This window comes from Dendropsophus ebraccatus, chromosome 6 (genome assembly GCF_027789765.1).
Source record: "Dendropsophus ebraccatus isolate aDenEbr1 chromosome 6, aDenEbr1.pat, whole genome shotgun sequence".
In the NCBI taxonomy this organism is placed as follows: domain Eukaryota; kingdom Metazoa; phylum Chordata; class Amphibia; order Anura; family Hylidae; genus Dendropsophus; species Dendropsophus ebraccatus.
This window is the reverse complement of record NC_091459.1, coordinates 54,417,489-54,443,600: the sequence shown is the minus strand read 5'-3', so window position 1 is coordinate 54,443,600 and position 26,112 is coordinate 54,417,489. Positions and strand designations below refer to the sequence as shown.

At 44.6% G+C, this 26,112-nt stretch overlaps 1 protein-coding gene across 3 annotated transcripts in view; it reads right to left on the bottom strand.

Moving 5' to 3' along the window:
- Positions 1 to 20,809, bottom strand: part of PEX7 (peroxisomal biogenesis factor 7) — a 155,690-nt gene extending 134,881 nt beyond the window's left edge. For all 3 annotated transcript variants that reach the window (XM_069973729.1, XM_069973730.1, XM_069973731.1), the window contains exons 1-2: positions 20,573 to 20,809; positions 13,252 to 13,309 (exon numbers count right to left, since the gene is read on the bottom strand). In XM_069973729.1, the coding sequence (XP_069829830.1) occupies positions 13,252 to 13,309; positions 20,573 to 20,699 (185 nt within the window). In that variant the 5' untranslated portion in view covers positions 20,700 to 20,809. The remainder of the gene's footprint in view (positions 1 to 13,251; positions 13,310 to 20,572) is intronic.
- Between the last annotated feature and the right edge of the window lie 5,303 nt (positions 20,810 to 26,112).

The following is a 26,112-nucleotide window of genomic DNA, read 5'->3' as shown; positions in this document are numbered from 1 at the left end:
AGGGAGATCGGCTGTGGGAAGAGAAAGGCTGCAGCACCGGCGGAAAGACCTGGAGGGGGACAGAGCCGACACTGAGGGACAGGACAGGAGTCGGGTTGTGGCGTCACCATTTCTATCAAGGAAGTGGTGATTTGTATAACTTTTGGGGGGCAATACAATATTTTAATAAAAAGTTTCTCCAGATTTTTCCTTTAAAGGTTGCAATTTGTTTTTTTAAAATAAATCAACAGGGGTTGTGATCGCATGCAGTTTTGCAATATACTATTTTATTTATTCTAGTTTTCTATGTTAAAATTAACGTTATACATATGGTCACTAGGTGTCTCCCTTAACTGCACGTGTACAGTTGCTGCAACTCCACATTCAGTAGCAGAGAATTCTGGGGATGCTTGCATTGTATTGTCAGCTCTCCTGTCACACAGCACCAAAGCATGCAAAGAATTACCAGAAGGTATGCTGCATTTACACAGAGTGATAATTCGCCCAATCGATCGTTTTACGATTTTGAAGCAATAATTTTTTTTAACGATCAGCGTTTAGAGAAAAAAAATCATCGTTATTGCGATAGTTTTTAAGATCGCTTTAAGCCCATCTTTTACATAGGGTGAATCTTTGAAAGACTGTTTACACGAAGCGATCTGCAAATTTTTAGCAAACGTTGAAAGACCAAAATGAACGATTTCTCGCTCGTCGCTTGCTGTGTTTACACGGAACGATTATCGCTCAAATGCAATCGTTATTGCGAAAATTTGAACGATAATCGTTCCGTGTAAACACAGCATAAGTAATATAATTAGCCTAAGCTAATTGCCCTTAGTTGATATACAACCTGCATGATGTACAGGTGTCTTTCCTTTGGTGAGCACACAAAGGACTGGGACTTCCTGTGTTTGGTCTTTTTTTGAACAGAGAAAAGATCAAATATAGGCAAGGGCTGCAGTTTGGCCAGGTGTATAATGTTGATTTCAACATAGAAAATATTTAAAAAAAATTTGCGACAGGTACACTTAAAAACTAAAGGCCCTTTCACGTGGGTTGAAAATTTTTAACAAGTGCGTGCAGCCAGTAACATCACTGTTATTGGCCACATCACAGCAGTTTGACAGTATGTTTTCCTTCTTTGCCTTCTCCCTGCCCAAATACTGTAAAATCTCCCAGCCTGTTTCTCATCTTCACCTTTTCCCTGCTTACATACTGGACTTTCAGGGTTGCTTAGCAACCCTAGAATCTTCTCCTTTCTACCAATTGTTGGCCTTCGTTTAGACGAAAAGCCTATTGTAGTAATTCGTCATTTACTCCTATTGCTCCTGTCATTCTTCAGTCCCTCCTTGTACACCTCTCGTACCATGTTTATTAACCATAAAAAGGGCACTAATGGGTGGATCAACTTTCCAGTTTCTTAGCAGATATTTTTGAATTTTTATTTAAATTGTTTATGTATTAATTGTACAAGAAAGATTCTAGTTCTGTAATAAAAACATGTTGTATTAATGAAGGGATGTGAATTTGCTTCAATAAACGCATCTTCTTTGCATTGTTTGTTGCTCTGGTGATGCCCGTGTATACCTGTCATTTACTTCTAAGCTTGTAGGCACTGGGCTGGTCATAGAGAGAAAGGCATGTTGAGTAGTGTTGTCATCTTCCCAGTAAGAAAATTGCGTACATATAGCATTTCTATAGAGCTGTCAGCAGTTACTGCAACAATATTTTTCCAAAAACATTAACCCCTTCAAGACAGAGCCCATTGATGCACGGATGTCCCGGTCAAATTAATGCAATGTTCCTCCCGGCCTTCTAAGAGCCGTATTGCTTTTAATTTTCCACCCACAGGGCTGGTTGGGGTGTCATTTTTTGCGCCATGATCTCTAGTTTTTATTAATATCATATTGGTGTGAGAACATTTTTTATCGCTTTTTATTCATTTTTTTCTGATATATAATTTTAAAAAAATCAGCTAACATGGTAAAAAGTGAAACTGGCTTAGTTGCCCCTAGCAACCAATCAGATTCCACTTTTCATTCCTCATAGACTCTTTGGAAAATGAAAGGTGGAATCTGATTGGTTGCTAGGGGCAACTGAGCTAATTCTACTTTACACCATGTTTGATAAATCTCCCCTAATATGTTTATTTATTTATTGTTTATATTTTTTGTTTTATAATGGGCAAGGGGATATTTTAAACCTTTATCGGGAGGGGGGATTATAAGGGGTTTTTAATACTTTTAAAAACTTTTCTTATTACACTTTTTTTTACAGTAAACCATGGAATCATTAGATTGCATGTACTGATCTATACTATGCCATAGCATAGCAGAGATCAGTGTTATCGGCGATCTATGCATAGAGCCAGGCTGAGAGCAGACTCTATGCATGGATGGCCGATCCGACAGGACGGAGGTAAGTGACTTACCCCACCCGTTGGTACAAGTGATCGGGACCCCCACAGCACTGCTACTTCATGGGGTATGTGCAGTAGGAACGTATATATACAGATTACTGACGTGAAGTGGTTAATGTAGCACATTGTGAGATTGAAGATATGGCTGCATTTTATACCTATTTTATTTTATTTTACTGTATATGCCTATAGCTGAGAGTCAACACTTCAATCACAATAATTTACTGATTTATTTCAAATTCTGATTGTTGCTGCCCAAACACTTTGAGGCACACCTGTACATGTGTGCACTTTAATTATGTAATTTTATTTTTCATATAAAGTTATTGAATTGTGATACTTTCTTCTCAAGCACCAATGAAAAACATTAGTTTAACAACACTGTCTAATGTTTAACCTCTTAAAGAGTCACTGTCGTATTTTTTATTTTTTATTTTTTTTTTTTTTGCAGAAATCAATAGTCCAGGCGATTTTAAGAAACTTTGTAATTGGGTTTATTAGCCAAATATGCCATTATCTGCATTTAAAAAGCCTTTTCCCAGATCCCCCCCCCCCCTTCCTCTTTTCCATCCACTGCAAAAAATCAGAAAATTGTGACTTGTTGCATCAGACAAGAAAGCTGAGAACAAAGGGATTACAGGCAGGGAGCTGGGTGACAGCTGTAATCAGAGCGATCCTGGTGACTGTCAGAGGAGATACAGGGTGAGGTATTTGTAGATTAACTCTTTGTTGTCCTGTTTTGGTCTTTTATTTAGCTCTCTCCGTAGGAGAACAATGAAGACAGGGGGAGAACTCCAAACTGCTTTTTCATGATAAAAATGCATTTTTCAGCTAATAAACCCAATGACAAAGTTTCTTAAAATTGCCTGTACTATTGATTTCTGCAAAAAAAAAAAAATTCACAACAGTGACACTTTAAGGACCGGGCCTGAAATGGCCTTAACCCCTTAAGGACAGAGCCTGAAATGGCCTTAATGACAGAGACAAATTTTATGAATATGACCAGTGTCACTTTAGTCATTAATAACTTCGGGATGCTTTTACCTATCCGGCTGATTCTGAGACTGTTTTCTCGTGACATATTGTACTTTACATTTCTGGTAAATTGGAGTCGATATTTATAACAAATATTTATGAAAAAAACCCAAATAACGTGAAAAATTGTGAAAAAATGCATTTTTCCAACTTTGAAACTTTTTTGCTTATACAGAAAGTGGTTATACCACATAAATTATATATTAACCCCTTAACGACATCGGGCGTAAATTTACGCCCTGATGCCGGTAAGGGAGTTCAGAGCAGGGCCGCGCGGCGGCCCCGCTCTGAACCGCGCCGGTCCCGGGTGCTGCGTGTAGCCCGGGACCGTAGGTATTACAGGGCTCCAGATGGCGACCAAAATGGTCGCCAATGCGACTGACGTCTTGCAAATGGCGCCCAGATTTATTAATCTGGGCGCCATTTGCGACTGGCCCCGGCGGCGCGCTGTCTCTTTAAGGACTTCCGCCTTCCGCACGCTGCGCCGAATCACGTAGCGCCTCTGCGGCCGTCCGTCCAATGAATGACGGACGTGCTGGATGACGTGTGCGGGGACACGCTTCTCCAGTGACGTCATCCAGCACGTCCGTCATTCATTGGACGGACGGCCGCAGAGGCGCCACACTCCTCCAGCGCTTCTCTCCCGCCTCTCCTCACCCGGCGCCGCGGTTCTTCAAGTTCACCCCAGCGGCACCAAGCTTAGATAGTGGGTGAGTACAACCGGAGGGACGGCAGGGTTGGCGGCCGGCCAGTAATGTGTGTGGGGGGACCGAGGCCTGGGCGGGGGATTGAGGCTACTCGCTCATGGACGAGATCGCCTCTTGTAGGGGGCGGGGCTATGAGGCTGCAGGACATGGAGGGTTCGCTGCTGAAATGGACCAACTACTTGTTTGGTAGGTGCTGTGCTGCAGCCAGGGACTGGGAGCTGGCGGGGTTATAGATACAAGTGCGGCTGTGGGCATCGCTGGGGTGGAACTTTATTTTTACAGGTGGAGAAATCCTTTTTGTAGGTGAGCTGGGACTTGTAGTTCTTTGTCGATGCAGCCTAAGAATGACATAAAATATAGCATGCTTCTGTATAGGCGTTTCCAAATCTATGGCCCTCCAGCTATATATAGACTGCACAGTACCACTTCCCTCAGTGTGTATGTATAGACTGCACAGTACCACTTCCCTCAGTGTCTGGATGTATAGTCACAGTACCTCTTCCCTCAGTGTCTGTATATATAGACTGCACAGTACCACTTCCCTCAGTGTCTGTATGTATAGACTGCACAGTACCACTTCCCTCAGTGTCTGTATGTATATACACTGCACAGTACCACTTCCCTCAGTGTCTGTATGTATATACACTGCACAATACCACTTCCCTCAGTGTGTGTGTATGTATACACTGCACAGTACCACTTCCCATATACATTGCCACAGGGGCTATATGTCATCGGCTGCCGGGGGCTATATATATATATAGTAGATCATTGCCGGTAAGATGGCAGCTGGCTGAGGGAACACACCGGCAGCAGGGGGGTATATGGTTGTCAAGTTGCAAGTTTCCATGTTGAACGTTTTCAAACTAAGAAAAGAAAGGATCTAAAGGAGGAGGCTGCTGCCGTGGCCTCTGCACACAGCAGTAAGTCCCATTTAACATAACATTAATTTTACATGTTTTAAAATGTTGGCGACCAAATATTCTATTTGGCGCCTAAATTTTTCAGGTTAGGAGCCAATGGCTCCTAGGTAAATTTTTTAGTCTGGAGCCCTGTATTAGCGGGCACGGTCCGATAAAAGCGCTATAAGCCTGGGAATGGAGCGATTTTAAGTGTCGTATATTTGTTGACAATGGTTTAAATTTTTTACAGGCCATCAGATACATGTTATACATGTTACATATCGTTTTAATCGTAACGACTTGGGGAACATGTATAACAAGTCAGTTTTACCCCAGGGCGAATGGCGTAAAAACACATTTCCCCCAAATAAACAAAATGCGTTTTTTTTTTCAATTTCACCACACTTTGAATTTTTTTCTGGTTTCGCAGTGTACTTTATGCAAAAATTCAGCCTGTTATTGCAAAGTACAATTAGTGACGCAAAAAATAAGGGCTCATGTGGGTCTCTAGGTGAAAAAATGCAAGTGCTATGGCCTTTTATGCACAAGGAGGAAAAACCGAAAACGCAAAAATCGAAATTTGCTCTGTCCTTAAAGGGTTAAATAGCATTAGCAACATGTCTACTTTATGTTGGCGGCATTTATTAAACAATCTTTTATTTTTTTAGACAATAGAAAGCTTAAAACATAAGCAGCAAATTTCCAAATTTTCAGTAAAATTTCAAAATCAGATATTTTTAGGGACCTGTTCAAGTTTAAAGTGTATTTGAGGGGCCTGTATGTTAGAAAGCCCCACAAAGCACACCATTTCAGAAACTGCACCCCCAAACTCTGCAAAAGCACATCCAGAAAGTGTTTTAACCCTTTAGGGGAGTCATAGAAATAAAAGCTAAGTGTGTAAAAAATTTGAAAATTTTAATTTTCTGTGCAGAGATTTTATTGTAATCCAAGATTTTTCATATTTATAAACTTATTACTAGATAAATTCACCCCAATATTGATTGCCCCGTTTCTGCAGTTTATAGAAATACCCCATATGTGGCCCTAATGCATTGTTTGACGGAACCACAAGCCTTAGATACAAAGGAGCGCCTAGTGAATTTCAATGGCTCCGTTATATTTGGTCATTTCTGACTGTACCACTTCAGGTTGGCAGAGGCTCTGGGGTGCCAAAACCTAAAAAACACCCCTAAAGGGACACCATTTAAAAAACTAGACCCCTCAAAGAATGTAACAAGGGGTGCAGTGAGCATCTGGACCCCACAGGTGCTTCACAGATTTTCAGAACAATGTGGCGTGAAAAAAGAAAAATGTATTTTTTACACTATAACGTTGTTCTAGCCTTCAATTTTTCATTTTCACAATGGGATAAAAGGAAAAAAAAAAAACACAAAGCGTGTAGCGCAGTTTCTCCCAAGTACGGAAATACCCCACATGTGGACATAAAGTGCCAAGCGGGCGCAGCACGAGCGTCCAAAGGGAAGGAGCGCCAATTGGCCTTTGCAAGCTGGATTTTACTGGAATGGATTTCAAGGGTCATGTCGCATTTACAGAGCCCTTGTGCTGCCAAAACACTGGAAAACCCCCACAAGTGACCCCATTCTGGAAACTACACCCCTCAAGGAATCTAACAATGGGTGCAGTAAGCATATAGACCCCACTGGTGACGGGCACAATTGTGGAACAATGTGACGTGAATTTTCATTTCATTTAAATTTTCATTTTTTCACTTTCACGGCACAAATGTGGCAGTCATCAAGGGGTCCATATCCTCCCTGCACCCCTTGTTAGATTCCTTGAGGGGTGTAGTTTCCAGAATGGGGTCACTTGTGGGGGGTTTCCAGTGTTTTGGCAGCACGAGGGCTCTGTAAATGCGACATGGCTTTCATCATCCATTCTGGCCACATCCAGCCTCCAAAATCCAAATGGCGCTCCTTCCCTTTGAAGGCTTGCCCTGCGCCCACATGGCGCTTTATATCCACATGTGGGGTATTTACGGACTCGGGGGAAATTGCTCTACACATTTTGTATTTTTTTTCTCATTTAACCTCTTGTGAAAATGAAAAAATTAAGGCTAAACCAACATTATAGTGTAAAAAATGTAATATTTCATTTTCACACCATATTGTTCCACATTTGTGCCCGTCACCAGCGGGGTCAATATGCTCACTACACCCCTTGTTACATTCCCTGAGGGGTGTAGTATCCATAATGGGGTCACTTGTGGGGGGGTTCAACTGTCTTGACAACACAGGGGCCTTTTAAGTGGAACATGGCCCCTTGAAATCCATTCCAGCCAAATCCAGCCTCCAAAAACCAAATGGCGCTCCTTCCCTTTGGAGGCTTACCCTGCACCCGCATGGCGCTTTATGTCCACATGTGGGGTATTTCCGTACTCAGGGGAAATTGCTCTACACATTTAGTGTTTTTTTTTATCTTTTAGCCCCTTGTGAAAATGAAAAAATTAAGACAAGATCAATGATTTAGTGTAAAAATTAAAAATTTTTTACACTAAATGTTGGTCTAGCCTTGATTTTTTCCTTTTCCACAAGGGGTTAAAAAAGAAAGTGAACACAAAACGTGTAGGGTAATTTCCCCTGAGTACGAAAATACCCCACATGTGGATATAATGTGCCATATGGGCACAGGGCAAGCCACCAAAGCGACAGAGCGCCATTTAGAGGCTGGAATGGAGGATGGAGACCATGTCCATGTCGCAATTAAAAAGCTCCTGTGCTGCCAGGGCAGTAGAAACCCCCCACAAGTGACCCCATTATGGAAACTACACCGCATAAGGAATCTAACAAGGGGAGCAGTGAGCATATGGACCCCACTGGTGACGGGCACATATGTGGAACATGTGCCGTGAAAATAAAAAATTCAATATTTTAATTTTCACGGCCTAAATGTGGCCGTCACCAGGGGGCCATATCCCCACTGCTCCCCTCGTTAGATTCCTTATGGGGTGTAGTTTCCAGAATGGGGTCACTTGTGGGGGGTTTCTACTGTCCTGGCAGCACAGAGGCTTTGTAATTGCATCATGGTATCCTCTAATGGGAATGGCGGCCATATCTATTTAGCTGGGGAAAAGGGACAATTCTAATTTATTTGGGGGTATTAGGCCAATTATTAGTTTATAAGGTTGAAAATGACAGATGTCCATCAAATTCAACCTGTGTTGATCCAGAGGAAGGCAAAAAACCCTTGTGAGGCAGACGACAGTAGCTTTATCACAGGGGAAAAATTCCTTCCTAACTCCATAATGGCGATCAGAACAATCCCCAGATCAACATGACCCCTGAAATAGGAATAAGGGACAGAATTTAGATAATGTAGAACCCCAATGACGTGTGGTGCGCCTTGACAGGTGTCACACTGGAAAATGGTGTCCTTCCTGATCCCCCTGATCCTCCTCTCTGCACTTCTTCTGGGGTCTCCTGTTTTTCAGTGTGGGGGACGTCACCTGGAAAATGTTGTCCTGGTGCGATACGGGGTCCTTCATATCCAGAAGCACTGGGTCCGCTCCATGGCTGCTAAATATTACGGCTCTATTACTGCTTCTGATATGTTCGGATCGTGCCGCAAGCTACAGTAGCTCAGGCAGCGAGGGACCAGAAGAGGGGGTGCTGGTATAAAAGTTATGCCCGTACAGGTGGTAACCTCTATCCAGCAGTGGGAAGATCAGTTCCTGAATGATCTCCCCACTAACTCCGAGGATGGGGGGGGTTTCATCTGGGGGTGGATTTGGGTGTCCCTTCCTTCATACACTGTAATGGTACGTGCACACTGCGGAATGGCGAAGGATAACCCTTTGTGCATTCCGCAGCTGGAACCCACCGGCGGACTGATGCAGGCGTGCGTCTCCGTCCGTGTCATAGACTCCATTCTATGCACGGGCGGATTCTGCCCTCTGTCCAAAGAATGAACGTGTTCATTCTTTGGACGGACAACGGAATCCGCCCGTACATAGAATGGAGTCTATGACATGGGTGGAGACGCACGCCTGCATCAGTCCGCCGGTGGGTGCAGGCTGCGGAATGCACAAAGGGTTATCCTTCGCCATTCCGCAGTGTGCACGTACGCTAAATCTGTAAGTGTACCCTGAGGTACTCTCACAGAGTTTGTAGAAATTCACGCCATACTGACATCTCTTATTGGGACGGTACTGGCGGAAAAGACGTGTCTGGGGGGCAGCGTACGCTACGCTACCCCCAGACACGTCACTGGATGATGAGGATGAATGGAGGAAAGAAGGATCCCCCCATTCATCCTCACTGGCTGTTTCGGTGTCTGAGGCAATAATAACGTATGCGTCCGACACCGAAAACACCCTGGGGGCCATCTTTATACGGGGACTAGTATATGGGGTATGTAAATGTGTAGTGGTGTAGTGTAAAACTTTATTCCATGTAGTGTAGTGTAGTGTTTTTTACGTGTTTTTTGACAGTAAGAAAAAATATCCCTACACCAAGAAAGGAGCTGCTGATAAATGCCGCACTTATGTGCGGCACTTATCAGCAGACAGTGGCGGTAGGATATAGGGGGGAAAAAATGCCCCTACGCCAAAAAGGAGGAGTTGCTGATCAGTGGCGCACTTATGTGCGATGCTGATCAGCACTCAGCGGCGTTAGGGCACAAAAAAAGAAGAAAAAAAAATTGGAAAACAATAAAAATAAATCTTTTTAACCCAAAGCAACTGATCAGTGAATGATATTCACTGATCAGCCGCTAGGGGGCAGTAGAGCGACGCTGCCGGAGATTGCCGAGGCCTGCGGAACCCGAGGACCCGAGCGATTACGAAGATTTCCGACGCTAGACGACCGAACCCGGAAGTGACCCGAAGAAGACGCGAGGACGGCGCGGACCGCAGATCTTCGCTCCGGACGCCCAGATCAGGTGAGTATGGTACACCTGCACCACACACACCTGTTCTGCACCCCTCAGCTACCTAGCTAAGGGGTGCAGAACCCGGCAAAACAGTTTTTTTACAGTTTGATCGCCATGATGGGCCGGCCGATACTGGCCGGCCTATCACGGCAATCGTGGGGGTGGCATCGGCGCCATCTTTACACAGTACACTAATGGCGATTGGTGCTATCTCGGACAGCACCAATCGCCATTGCTTTCTGGGTCACCGGGTCACCGATGACCCGGAAAGCGGTTTTCAGCTGCTATATGCGGATCTGTATTGGCCTGCTATACATTACATTATGTGAACACACAGCGATCGGGGTAACATCGGGCGTAAGTATACGCCCGTTTGCGTTAAAGCCCACCCTGCGGGGGCGTATGCTTACGCCCGATGTCGTTAAGAGGTTAAGGACTGAGCCAATTGTCACTTCTGCGTTTTTGTTTTTTCCTCCTCGCCTTCTAAGATCCATAACTGTTTCATTTTTCCACCTACAAGGCCATGTGGGGGCTTGTTTTTTTCAGGAGAAGGTGTACTTTGTAATGGCATCTTTCAATCAGTAATAAAATGAATGACGGATCCCCTAAAATATCATTTATGGGGTGAATTTCGGTCAAAAAATTAGATTCTGCAAATTTTTTGGGGGTTCCATGTTTACATATATGCAGGTTTACTAGGTTTTCTATCATTTTACCATTTTTATTAGCAGTAAAACATTTTTTTTTGCAAATAGGCATATTTAAAATGGCCCTATTGTAACTCCTATAGCGCTTTTATTTTTTCACCTACGGGGTCGTATAAAGTGTCATTTTTTTGCGCCATCACCTCTAGTTTTTATTAATAAAAATTTTTTCTAGATCAAACGTATTGATCACTTTTTATTATTTTTTTTTTATACATAAAATGTCATTTAAAAAAAGCAATCTCTGCGTTTTCTTTACAGCTTTTTGTTCACGCCGTTTACCGTGCGGGAATAGTATTTTTTATTCTAACAGATCGGGCGATTAGGCATGCTACGGTATATAATATGTTAATTAATGTTATTACTTTTTACGTGTTTAATGTATGATATGGGAAGGGGGGGGGTGATTTTAACTTTTATTGGGTGAGGGGCGTTGGGGCATTTTATAAAACATTTATTTATTTATTTATTTATTTTACACTTTTAGGCAATGTTCACACTACGTATGAGACCGGCCGTTCCGTGACCCCGGCCGGGTCACGGAATGGCCGGTCTCTGGCCGGATCATCTCGGCCGGGTGATCTTTCCAGCTTTCCGGAGCTTACCATAGAGATTACCGGAGCCGCTCGCTTCACTGTGTGAACTGACAGGTCTTTCTGCGGCCGGAATTCACTGAATTTCGGCTGCAGAACTCTGACCTGTCAGTTTTTTCCGGTGCCGTATGGGATCCAGGCCGGAGCGTACACGATGTGTGTACGCTCCGGCCGGGATCCCATTGCACATAAGGCTTTGTTACACACCGCAAAACTACGGCCGTAGTTCTGCGGCGAGAACTACGGCCGTAGTTTTACGTTGTGTGAAAATAGCCTTATAGTTCCCTTAGGGAACTATCACTTTCATACATTACATTGCAGACAGTGATCCCTGCTATGCCATAGCATTGCAGGGATCGGTGTCATCTGTAGGGGACAGCGTCATGACCAGTGATTAGCTGAACAGCCTGTCACTGCAGAGACGGCTTCAGAGATAACGGCAGTGAGTGGGCAAAAGACAGGACAACATTGGTGGTGCGTGGAGAAGTGAGTAATGGCATTAATTTTTTCTATATACTTTCATCAGCCACCTCCTATTTACACGGAGCGTTGCGCAGTCAATGGCCAAATTTTTTTAACCCCTTAGTGCTGCAGCTAGTTTGGGCTTTAAAGATGAAGCTACATTTTCTAAATCTGACCTGTCTCACTTTATACAGTTATAGTGCCCTAAAGCATTAACATATGTTAACGATTCTGAGAATGTTTTTTTTTTTGTGACATATTATACTTTATATAAGGGACAAAATTTGGTCACTATCTTGTGTGTTTTTTGGTGAAAAACATCAAAATATGAAAAATTATCATTTATTTTTCCTGTTTTTAAATATCAAACATACGCTATTCAGCTTAAGGTAAAAATAACATAATGTATTCTCTGGAAAAAAGCCTGCAATGAGCTAACAGGCAATCTACACAGTCATGGCCTCTGGCACATTGGCACTGGGATTGCCATGACGCCGATCGGAGGCCTGCACCTCGGCACGGGACTTCCGATCAGGTGAGTATAGTACCGCACCTGACCGGAACCCATTACATGCCACTGTCATAACTTGACAGTGGCATATAATGGGTTAAAACTATCCAGACCAGTACATTACGGCTCCGAGTAGTTGCAGCAGAAGGTCAGCTGTAATACCAACAGCTAATCTCCTGCGGAACCGGTGCTCCTGTGCTGGAAGCATTTATTCTGTCCCCAATGTAAAAAGCTGACGGGACAGACTAAATCCCAGTAGCTGATATGGCAGTTAAACTTGCTGAAAGACAATGATCAGCTGATGATCGGCTCCTCTGCAGATTGTTGTCTTTATTACATGGGGCAATATCTGCCCTACATCATATTGGTGGTCATTTGGAAGAGCCCAATAAATTTTAAGGCCCTATTACACAAAATGATTATCGGCCGTATTTGGACGATATCAGCTGTTACGGATAATAATAGTCTTAAGTAAAAGAAGGCAACGATCAGCTGACATGAACGGTGTCGGCTGATCGTTGCAGTCGTTTGTCTTTCAACATGTAGCAATGAACTGCTGCTGTCTCTCTGTGTAATAGAAGTGGCGGCAGCAGACCACTGCTATATGCTATGGGCTGCCCGGACGATCAAGTGATCACCCGGGCAGCCCCCCCTGTACTTACCCGCTCGCTGCTGCGTGTAATAGCAGTGGCAGCGAGCAGGGAACGAGGAGCAGTTGAGCGCTGACAGCGCTCGTTTGCTCCTCAAGTCGCCCCGTGTATTAGGGGCTTTAGTTGTATGGGGACCTTTACTTACTATTAGAATACCTAAATGTATTAAACATTTATTGAGGAAATTATTTAATGATCAAATTTTATATTAGCAGATTATTAGCTTATAAAGTAAAAATTACAGCTAGAGAAAACAGCACCTTAAATCTCAATGAAGCTTCTATGAAACTAATCCTTTCCCCTTGCTAGGAGTAGCGCTCTCCTATACCTTATTTCGTTGTGACTTATGATTATTCATGGTAAAAAAAAAAAAAAAAAAAAAGCTAAACAAAAAAACATTACCTTTTAAAACAAAGAAGTCCCGAATCATTTTGGTCTAGCAAGAAAAGCGTTCCACAACCTAAGGAAACAAGCCACAAAGAGAGTATATGTAAACGTAAGGTCAAGGTATAAAAGCTAAAACAATTACTGTAGACATTTAATCAAAATTAGGTCAAATAAAATTAATATAATATAAAAAAACATAGGCCATAGGCTGTATCCATGTTTTTCGGGACTAGGGCTACATCCATCAGTAATCAAATGCTGCACAGATATACAGCCACTACAGGATGTGTATACACAGGCATACAGCTATGTACACCCTATAGGACATGAATATACAGGTATACAGCTATGTTGTACACACTACAGGACGCATATAGAAAGGTATACAGCTATCTAGTACTGTGGTGCTTTGGATTACAAGCATAATTCATTCCAGGACCATGCTTGTAATCCAAATCACTCTTATACCAAAGAAAATTTTCCCATAAGAAATAATGGAAATGCAGACAATTGGTTCCACACCCTAAAATATATTTTTTTAAAATTCTGAATAACATGTAAAACAAATAAAACAAACATTCAGAAACAGCAGAATATGTGATATTATAGGTTACTGTACAGTAAAGGAGAGGATGGGAAACACAAGGACTGACAGGGACTGCAGGGAGCATGAAGGAATGAGCAGGGCAGATGTGGGCACATACATGCATCACTCTCTGTCCGGGGAGAGAGGGGTTACAGCTATGAAGAGATTACCTCCACAGTCCTGTCCTCTGATACAAGCCCCAGCCTGAAGTGGATCTGCCATGAGTTGGAAGGTGAGGGAGACTTCCTGGGTCAGAGTACAGTGTTGTAGACCCCGCTATGCAGAACATGCCCCTCCTCCACTCACGCTCCCACCCAGTACAGGGAGCTCCTAAACCAAAGCAATGCTCTTAAACCAAGTCATAATTTTGAAAAACTGTGAGCTCTTCTTGCAAAATGCTCTTAATTCAAGTTACTCTTAAACCAAGGTACCACTGTACATAGCTTTATACCGTTATATACACATCCTGTATTGTCTGTATACCTGTATATACACACCCTGTAGTGGCTGTGTACCTGTATATACACATCCTGTAGTGTGTACATAGTATAGTGTTATACCTGGTATATAGGGTCCCATTATACGCATCCTTAGGAAAAGTCATCAGCTGTTTGCCAAAACTTTGTAGCTGGGACACAGTGTGAAAGAGAGCAGGAAGAAAACAGCTCCACCTACTATGTAGTGGCAAAAATTGGTTACTACAGCTCAGCTCCCATGCAGAGAGCTCTAGGTACCCAACAAAATGCGCCCTGTGACTGGCTGTAGCATCACTTGAATAACGTATGTGATGTACTCACAACAGGACTGGCAGAGGTCCGGACAGTAGTCACGTATTTTTCTATTTTATGCTAGTTTCTGCTTGCAGACAATTTTCTTAAAATCCCAGATAACCACATTAAATCTTATTAACTCCAGTCTGCTCCTAGATTGTTCTGGAATTCTGTGAGATAAATTGTTGGATAACAGGAAAATCTATAATAATGTACATATAAATCATAGTCACCAGGTCAAACACTGCGTCCATCAATACACAGCCAGGACTGGCCGTGACCTCTGACACTGTGCACCCATACCCTGACTACAGGGGAATCCAACCTAGTCCTATGACAGGAGGCAGCACTATAGAGCAGATTTGCACTGTTCTGGATGACCGTATAAATGCCCCAGGACAGATGTATATGGGTGTGGGTGTATGGGTGTGGCCCACAGCCAAGATTACATGGGGCTGCAGAGCCTGCACTGGAGAGGGTGAGGGGCTCCATCAGGGGATGTCCTGGGCTCTCCTGTATTGTCACTCTGCTTCATGCACATGTCCAGGCTCAGGCTTCCTGCACAAGTGCCAGTGTGCTGCTGCGGCTGCCTGTGCTCTGAAGATAGGGAGCTGTCACCAAAGGGGAAGGGGCTCTCAGCGGCACCGCAATGTATATATAAAATATTATAAATAATGCATTTTATAAAATGGCTTACTATATAAGTACACTCTGGTCCAAGGAGCTACCGCCGCTGCTAGCAAAAAAATATATTGTGACGTCTATTCCATAACTAAGAAAGCGTACTGCAGACTACATCTACACTCACCGGCCACTTTATTAGGTACACCTGTACAACTGCACGTTACCACTTAATTTCTAATCAGCCAATCACATGGCGGCAACTCAGTGCATTTAGGCATGTAGACATGGTCAAGACAATCTCCTGCAGTTCAAACCGAGCATCAGTATGGGGAAGAAAGGTGATTTGAGTGCCTTTGAACGTGGCATGGTTGTTGGTGCCAGAAGGGCTGGTCTGAGTATTTCAGAAACTGCTGATCTACTGGGATTTTTACGCACAACCATCTCTAGGGCTTACAGAGAATGGTCCAAAAAAGAAAAAACATCCAGTGAGCGGCAGTTCTGTGGGCGGAAATGCCTTGTTGATGCCAGAGGTCAGAGGAGAATGGGCAGACTGGTTCGAGCTGATAGAAAGGCAACAGTGACTCAAATAGCCAACCGTTACAACCAAGGTAGGCAGAAGAGCATCTCTGAACGCACAGTACGTCCAACTTTGAGGCAGATGGGCTACAGCAGCAGAAGACCACACCGGGTGCCACTCCTTTCAGCTAAGAACAGGAAACTGAGGCTACAATTTGCACAAGCCCATCGAAATTGGACAGTAGAAGATTGGAAAAACGTTGCCTGGTCTGATGAGTCTCGATTTCTGCTGCGACATTCAGATGGTAGGGTCAGAATTTGGCGTCAACAACATGAAAGCATGGATCCATCCTGCCTTGTATCAACGGTTCAGGCTGGTGGTGGTGGTGTCATGGTGTGGGGAATATTTTCTTGGCACTCTTTGGGCCCCTTGGTACCAATTGAGCATCGTTGCAACGCCACAGCCTACCTGAGTATTGTTTCTGATTATGTCCATCCCTTTATGACCACAATGTACCCAACATCTGATGGCTACTTTCAGCAGGATAATGCGCCATGTCATAAAGCTAGAATCATCTCAGACTGGTTTCTTGAACATGACAATGAGTTCACTGTACTCCAATGGCCTCCACAGTCACCAGATCTCAATCCAATAGAGCATCTTTGGGATGTGGTGGAACGGGAGATTCGCATCATGGATGTGCAGCCGACAAATCTGCGGCAACTGTGTGATGCCATCATGTCAATATGGACCAAAATCTCTGAGGAATGCTTCCAGCACCTTGTTGTATCTATGCCACGAAGAATTGAGGCAGTTCTGAAGGCAAAAGGGGGTCCAACCCATTACTAGCATGGTGTACCTAATAAAGTTGCCGGTGAGTGTATATTCCTAACTCAACAGGTGCCATCACCTCCTCAGCAGCCATTGTGAAGACATACTTGCCAACTTTTAAGAAGGGACATCAGGAAGATTCAGTGGTGTTTACACCCCAATATATGATCCCTTCTGCTGAGCCCCTAAATACAGAAAGACCTAAGACGGGACCCCCAAAAATACAGACACCAAACAAAAGCAGATGTGCAGATACCTAGCTTTCTTGTAAGGCTGCGTTTACACCAGTCTAGGGTATGTTGACACAGAGAACGTTCTGGTACCGCTGCCTCCTGCACCCAAGACATCCCAGCCGCCCACACACAGGACATCCCTGACGCCTGCATAGAGAAATACTGAAAATACCGACCTGACAATGATCAGGTCAGTTAGCCGACGCCTTAGATGGTATCGGTATTTTAATGGTATATCGCCAGCCCTAATGAAACCCTGAAACCTGTTGTAAGAGGGGCTTAGGGAGGAATTTTTTAGGTTATACAATAGAAAGGATAAAGACAATGTTGCTTTATTTTCACACAAACATTCTTTCATTTATTGTGCTGGTAGTGGATCTATGTTTCTAGATTACTGGTATAATATGTTACTATACAGGTATATTTAGACTATGGTCACATTGATTTGAGTCTAAATGTGCGGCTATTAAAGGGAACCAGTAAGTATGATTGTGCTGATATGGTTCCCAGCAGCACAGTATAGATCTACTGTGCTGCCCAGATGACTAGTTGCCAGCCTAATAACACATCTTTTTCCCTTTGTAAGGCTACTGCTGCAGCCACGGCTGGTATGCTCTGCGAGCTGCACAGTAGGTCTATACTGTTCTGCTGGGAACCATATCAGCACAATCGTGCTGATTACCCTATACCATACTTTATCCCTTTTCCTGGCCATGGCCCGCTGTACTGGAGAGTGCAGTCTACTACCATTCCTATACAGTAAATGTTGTTTGCACCATCCTTATGTCCCCATTAGTCGGACCTATCGGTGCATAGTACCAGTGTGCACCCTATGGACCCCAGGTGGACCCTCCTCACACCCCTTTAGTAACACCTATCAGTGCATAGTACCAGTGTGCACCGTCTATACACCGCTATTAGCCACACCTATCAGTACATAATACCAGTGTGCATCCTATGGAGCCCAGGTGGACCCTCCTCACACCCCATTAGTCAACCCTATCAGTGCATAGTATTAGTGTGCACCTTCCATACACCCATATTAGCCACATCTATCAGTACATAATTCCAGTGTGCATCCTATGGAACCAAGGTTGACTCTCCTTACACCCCTTTAGTGCATAGTACCAGTGTGCACCCTATGGAACCCAGGTGGACCCTTCTTATGCCCCTATTAGCCAGACCTATCAGTGCATAGTACCAGTGTGCACCCTCCATACACCCTTATTAGCAAACCCTATCAGTGCATACTACCAGTGTGCACCCTCCTCACATCCCTATTAGCCAGACCTATCAGTGCATAGTACCAGTGTGCACTCTATAGACCCTCCTCACACCCCATTAGTCACATCTATCAGTGCATAGTACCAGCTTGCACCCTCCTCACACCCCATTAGTCACACCTATCAGTGCACAGTAACAGTGTGCCCCCTATGGAGCCCAGGTGGACCCTCCATACACCCCATTAGTCACACTTATCAGCGCATAGTACCAGTGCGCACCCTCCTCACACCTAGCAGTACCAGTGCGCACCCTCCTCACACCTAGCAGTACCAGTGTGCACCCTCCTCACACCTAGCAGTACCAGTGTGCACCCTCCTCACACCTAGCAGTACCAGTGTGCACCCTCCTCACACCTAGCAGTACCAGTGTGCACCCTCCTCACACCTAGCAGTACCAGTGTGCACCCTCCTCACTCCTAGCAGTACCAGTGTGCACCCTCCTCACACCTAGCAGTACCAGTGTGCACCCTCCTCACACCTAGCAGTACCAGTGTGCACCCTCCTCACACCTAGCAGTACCAGTGTGCACCCTCCTCACACCTAGCAGTACCAGTGTGCACCCTCCTCACACCCCATTAGTCACACCTATCAGTACCAGCGTGCACCCTCCTCACACCTAGCAGTACCAGTGTGCACCCTCCTCACACCTAGCAGTACCAGTGTACACCCTCCTCACACCTATCAGTACCAGTGTGCACCCTCCTCACACCTAGCAGTACCAGTGTACACCCTCCTCACACCTATCAGTACCAGTGTGCACCCTCCTCACACCTATCAGTACCAGTGTGCACCCTCCTCACACCTAGCAGTACCAGTGTGCACCCTCCTCACACCTAGCAGTACCAGTGTGCTCCCTCCTCACACCTAGCAGTACCAGTGTGCACCCTCCTCACACCTAGCAGTACCAGTGTGCACCCTCCTCACACCTAGCAGTACCAGTGTGCACCCTCCTCACACCTAGCAGTACCAGTGTGCACCCTCCTCACACCTAGCAGTACCAGTGTGCACCCTCCTCACACCTAGCAGTACCAGTGTGCACCTTCCTCACACCTATCAGTACCAGCGTGCACCCTCCTCACACCTAGCAGTACCAGCGTGCACCCTCCTCACACCTAGCAGTACCAGCGTGCACCCTCCTCACACCTAGCAGTACCAGCGTGCACCCTCCTCACACCTAGCAGTACCAGCGTGCACCCTCCTCACACCTAGCAGTACCAGTGTGCACCCTCCTCACACCTAGCAGTACCAGTGTGCACCCTCCTCACACCTAGCAGTACCAGTGTGCACCTTCCTCACACCTAGCAGTACCAGTGTGCACCTTCCTCACACCTATCAGTACCAGTGTGCACCCTCCTCACACCTAGCAGTACCAGTGTGCACCTTCCTCACACCTAGCAGTACCAGTGTGCACCTTCCTCACACCTAGCAGTACCAGTGTGCACCCTCCTCACACCTAGCAGTACCAGTGTGCACCCTCCTCACACCTAGCAGTACCAGTGTGCACCCTCCTCACACCTAGCAGTACCAGTGTGCACCCTCCTCACACCTAGCAGTACCAGTGTGCACCCTCCTCACACCTAGCAGTACCAGTGTGCACCCTCCTCACATCTAGCAGTACCAGTGTGCACCCTCCTCACACCTAGCAGTACCATTGTGCACCCTCCTCACACCTAGCAGTACCATTGTGCACCCTCCTCACACCTAGCAGTACCAGTGTGCACCCTCCTCACACCTAGCAGTACCAGTGGGCACCCTCCTCACACCTAGCAGTACCAGTGTGCACCCTCCTCACACCTAGCAGTACCAGTGTGCACCCTCCTCACACCTATCAGTACCAGTGTGCACCCTCCTCACACCTATCAGTACCAGTGTGCACCCTCCTCACACCTATCAGTACCAGTGTGCTCCCTCCTCACACCTAGCAGTACCAGTGTGCACCCTCCTCACACCTGGCAGTACCAGTGTGCACCCTCCTTACACCTAGCAGTACCAGTGTGCACCCTCCTCACACCTAGCAGTACCAGTGTGCTCCCTCCTCACACCTAGCAGTACCAGTGTGCACCCTCCTCACACCTGGCAGTACCAGTGTGCACCCTCCTTACACCTAGCAGTACCAGTGTGCACCCTCCTCACACCTATCAGTACCAGTGTGCTCCCTCCTCACACCTAGCAGTACCAGTGCGCACCCTCCTCACACCTGGCAGTACCAGCGTGCACCCTCCTCACACCTGGCAGTACCAGCGTGCACCCTCCTCACACCTAGCAGTACCAGTGTGCACCCTCCTCACACCTAGCAGTACCAGCGTGCACCCTCCTCACACCTAGCAGTACCAGTGTGCACCCTCCTCACACCTAGCAGTACCAGTGTGCACCCTCCTCACACCTAGCAGTACCAGTGTGCACCCTATGCTGGAGGACACAGCCCTATATGCAGCACTACAGTAATAATCACAGTCAGTATAACATGAGCTGTCACCACTGTGCTCCTTCACCTGAGATGCCATAGTTCTGGGAGGCGGCACATGCCAGTCGAGTGGGCGCATAAGGAGAGAACTCCACAGAGTAACCGTGTCTAGAAGGGAGTCGGAGCGCCCTGGTTACCCGACCAGCTGATGCCATACTCTATACCGCAGCTTCCTGGGCATAGCCGCCCGCGAGCACCCAGCAGCTCTACACGGTAGGAGGTGACAAGCTTCACTTCCCGGTGCACAGTACACACTACGGCGAGCAGTGCGTTCCGGGACAACGAACCAAGCCTCGCTTTCACGCAGATGGCAATACTCTAGTCACATGATTAACTTGTGAGCCAATAGGCATAGAGCGGGTAATAAAAGGTTTTGCAGGGCACAGAGCGGAGGTGATAGGAGAACACGGTGATACAGACAGCGTACAGCGCGGCTCCCCTCAGTGTAGGATGTTTGTATAGTGAGCAGGTTCCGATATGTAATCACTATCAGCTCTTGTGTTATGTACTAATAGGGAGCGGGTCTTACAATGTAGCCGCATTCACACCTTCAGTGATGTGTCAGCACAGATAGAGGAGACTATCAGGTACAGTTAAAGGGATGACTATAGGTACAATAATGGAGGATAAGGGAGACTATTACAGCAACAGGTGACAGAGATGACTATTAGATACAGTAATGTGACGGGGCAACTGTTAGATACAGTAATAGGACAGGGGCAACTGTTAGATACAGTAATAGGACGGGACAACTGTTAGATACAGTAATGGGACAGCGGTGACTGTTAGATACAGTAATGGGACAGGGGCAACTGTTAGATACAGTAGTAGGACGGGGCAACTGTTAGATACAGTAATGGGACAGCGATGACTGTTAGATACAGTAATGGGACAGGGGCAACTGTTAGGTACAATAATGGGACAGGGGTGACTGTTAGATACAGTAATGGGACGGGCAACTGTTAGGTACAATAATGGGACAGGGGTGTCTATTAGATATAGTAATGGGATAGAGGCGACTATTAGATACAGTAATTGGACAGAGGCAACTAGGGCTGGGCGATATACCGTCAAAATACCGATACCGTCTCTGGTGTCGATTAACCGACCTCATCTTTGCCAGTATGGCTGGATGTGCAGAGATGAGGAGGAGATGCGGCCACTACACCTGTGAGGATTTGCTCGCTTGTAAAAACGGATCAATTGCTGCGATCTCCAGCCGAGGCAAGCGATGGTAGGTCCATGGCTGGCTCAGATTTGTTGTGCGGTGACAGTTTAACCCGGACATATATGCACATGAATTTGCCTCAAAGGGTGAAACGGATATAGAGGGTTGAAGGTTTTTGTTTTTTTAAATAAATGTGCCCAGACTGACTTAAAAAGGGAAAAAACTGTACTCACCTTCCCTGCTCCCTACAGCCTTCATTATCATGGCACCTGCTCTCCAATGCACTTAACTTTCTGGCGCTGGGGTCAGGACAAGACATTGCAGCCCAGCAAATCACTGGCTGAGTTGGGACACTGATGCTTCTAGCCACCTAGCTTGCAGCCATCACACAGTAGACACCGTGTACACTGTACTTCCCTGTATTCTCATTCTCCATACACAACATGCTTCCTTCCCATCTCCTTGTCATGGAGACGTTACCCCCGTTACTCCCCCAAAAGGCAGAAATTGTATTTTACCACCCCTTTCCTGCCCTCAGCAGTATTACAGCCACATTTCCCCTTTCCCTATCCTCTTTATCTGGAAGTATTACTATTCTCCCCACTACTTCCTCACTGGGAGGCTGTAATGGCTCTCTCGGCACCTCTCCCTCACAGGAGCCACCATTCTCCTACCTCTTATCCATTGGCATTACAGCATTATCTCTCCTTCTCTCCTACTGGCATCAGTATTCTACCATCCCTCTCCTTTTGGCAGCAGCATTTAATACCTTCTAACCCCTTCCTCACTGGCACCAATATTCTTACCACTCCTCACTAGTAACAGTTTCTATTCTCCCTTGCATACTAGTAGCAGTATTCATCTTCCTACTCCTGCAGTAGCGGTTATTCTACTCCCCTCCACCACATGCAGCAGCATTCTACTCTCTGCTGCCACCTCTGTCCATGTCAGGAACTGTCGAGAGCAGTAATAAATCCCCATAGAAAACCTCTCCTGTGCACTCCCCAAGCCAGGCAAGAGTCAAGAAGTCGCACAAAACTTCAGACCAATATCACAGCTTAATTGCGACCTAAAAATATTTGCTAAAATGTTAAGTAAGACTGGCATCGTTAATGCCTGGTCTTATCATATCTGAAAAAATCTGGTGAAACAGCTGTTATTCCTTCTAGATGCCAAGAAGGCGTTCAACCGCATAAATTGGTCATACGCCTTCTTGGTGTTACAACGGTTAGGGATTGAGGGCCCTATACCTAAAGCCATAAAAGCTTTATATTCTGCACCATCTGCACAAGTTCTTGTAAATCGCTTACTGCCATCATTATTTCAGATAATTAATGGCAGCCGTCAAGGGTGTCCATTGTCCCTTCTTATTTTCGTCCTCACAGTGGAACCATTGGCACAACTCTTACGAACTAGTGAAACAGTCAAAGGTATAAAGATTGGTAACAGTGTGCATACACTTTCTCTATATGCAGATAATATCATCTTGACTGTATGTGACTCAGTTGAATCTCTTCAATCTATAAATACACAACACCTTCATAATTTGCTGTATCTTTATCTCAATCTGTAAGTCTTTACAATATATAAGAATACCTCACCACGGTGCATAGAAGACATTCGGTGTGAGCAGGACGGATAGTAACTTCGCCCATGTAGGGCTAATGGATCCCAGTCGACATTCAGAGACATCAGCTAAAACACACAGATAAGCTAGGTGGATAACGTCCATACAGGCTAAGTGGATAACGTCCACACGTCTGCGACATTTCGAGGGACACATCCTCTTTCTCAAGCATGTAGTGACAACACCCACCACAAGATAAAAAGTCAGGAAGTCTCGCAAGAATTCTTACCTGACTAATTAGAAAAGAGACAAATTAGATGTTATACATAGAAAAAGCGGATAAATATACTACTTCTAAATGAATGCACAGTTTGGTACAAATATTAAAATATATACTTAGCACACATATTGCACTTCTTCATTGCACTACTATAGTATATGCAAATACATAATAAAACATAACCGCTGACTATGACAAGTGTCCCGAATAGCATAAGGATGAGGCTAAGTTTACAGGAAGACGCTGAAGTTACATACTTCATTCCTGCCTTTCGGATATACAGTATCCAAGGTCTGGATCCAATACACCTCTTTTTGTAGTAATCGCTTACGTACGTCATTATCATTATCATCATAGACTTCTTCCAACACCATCCAGCGAAGTTCGCTAACAATATGCCTATGTTTGATGAAATGCTTTACAACCCCAGCTTCACCAAATCTAGTCTCTGACTCCTCTGCACCTTTCTGAATGCCTCTCCGGATTGCTGCACGGTGTTCGCCTAATCTGACCTTGGCACTACGGGAAGTTTGCCCAACATAACACTGTCCACACGGACATTTCAATAGGTAAATTACATGTACACTCTTGCAAGAATACCAGCCTCGGAATTTATAGTTGTTCCCCTTCCTGGGATGTGAAATTAACCCCTCCCGGATGCTGGAACTACAATTTTGGCGTTTACCGCATGGTTAAGTCCCTCTCTTGCTAGTACCCTAAAACTTCTTTCGCAACGTTTTTTTCTTTTTAATATCAGCTCTAATCAAATGATTGGCAATACTTCTACCTTTTTATATACCTTTTTTATTAAACAAACGGCCATATTTGGGTTCATGTCTCAACATTTTCCATTGCTTAAAAATCACTTTTCGCACCATCTCTGAATGTTTATCATAGGTAGAAATAAACATTAATTCATCTTGTTCGTTCTTCTTTTTTTGGATATTTAAGCTTTTCCTTACTTCGTCACCTATTCTCACCAATTTTGCCCTTTCATAGCCTCTCTTTACATATTTCCCAATTAGTTTCACTTTATTTTTGTCATACTCCCTATCTGTATTGCAAATTCTTCTAATTCTGATTAATTGCCCTTGTGGGATGCCTTTAAATGTCTCAGGGGCATGCGCTGTCTCTCCGTATGCATTGTTTTTATCAGTGGGTTTTGTAAACAAGGTGGTGGTTAATGTGTTATTCTGCTCTTTGCGTACTCTGACATCCAAAAAGTGTATGCGATTTTTATCACACTCTAGCGTGAACTCTATAAGAGGATGACATGAATTTAAATAAGAAACAAAGGTATTTAGAGTGTCTCTATCCCATGTCCACATCATACAGACATCGTCGACATATCTGGTCCATAATTTTACATACTTGCTCAATTTATGTCACCATACAAAAGAATTCTCAAAACTAGCCAAAAAATGTTTGCGACACTAGGTGCTGCAGGGGACCCCATCGAGGTCCCCTGCAGCTGAAGGTAGTAGTCGTCACCAAAACGGAAGTAATTCTTTTGCAAAATTACATCCAACAAGGACATCAAAAAAGATATCTGTTAATTTTTTTAAGGCAGCATTTAGACACAATTGATCCCGCATGGCTTGCATCGCATCACTATAGGAAATGTTAGTAAAAAGACTCTTGATATCCATAGTACATAACCATGTGACATTACTAAGGTCTATTGTGTCTACCATATCCAAAAACTGTCTTGTATAATGTAAACAATTCTGTAAATTCTTAACTGATTTTTGTAAAAAACTGTCTACATAAATAGCCAGTGGGTGAAACACAGAACTAACGCCAGAAACTATTGGCCACCCAGGAGGTTTATTTAAGTCCTTATGGACCTTGGGCAATAAATATAAAATGGGAGACCTGAGATGGTCATTAGTTAGTGCTTGTTTTTCAGTATTATTAATAACAACGTTTGAAAAGGCCTTTTGTAGTATATCAATTTCTTTCTTAAATACTAGTGTAAGGGCCCCCTTTAATCGTTTATAGACTTTTTCATCATTTAATTGCGACATAGCCTCCTCCACATACATTTCTTTGTTCATCACAACTACCCCTCCACCTTTATCGGCTTTTTTAATTACCAGCCCCTCATTCTCTTTAAGTTGTTTCAATACATTAAACCCTTTTTTAGATAAATTACATAGCTGTTTGCTACCACATTCTTCCCATTTTTCCAACACTTCAGCTTTCAACAGAAACTTGCCAAATTTGAACGTGACATTAGAAATTACCAGCTTGACCAGGTCTATACCTGGGCCGAGGAGAGGATTCTTCCGGCAGAGCAAAAACTACCAACAGCAAAACTGCTGTAAAGAAAAAAACAACAAATGTGAGCTAATCATCAATATTTTATCTAAAACTCACTAAAGATCAAGAGAGTATGATTAATAAGGGCCTAGGCTTTGTACCGACTTAATCGTTCCAGACATTTGATTTTTTTATTAACTTCTATAAGTTTTGTAGGAGTGTGCGATTAAAAATGCATTTTTTATGTGAATTGAAGCAGAAAACGCAGAGACAATGAACTACAATATAAAT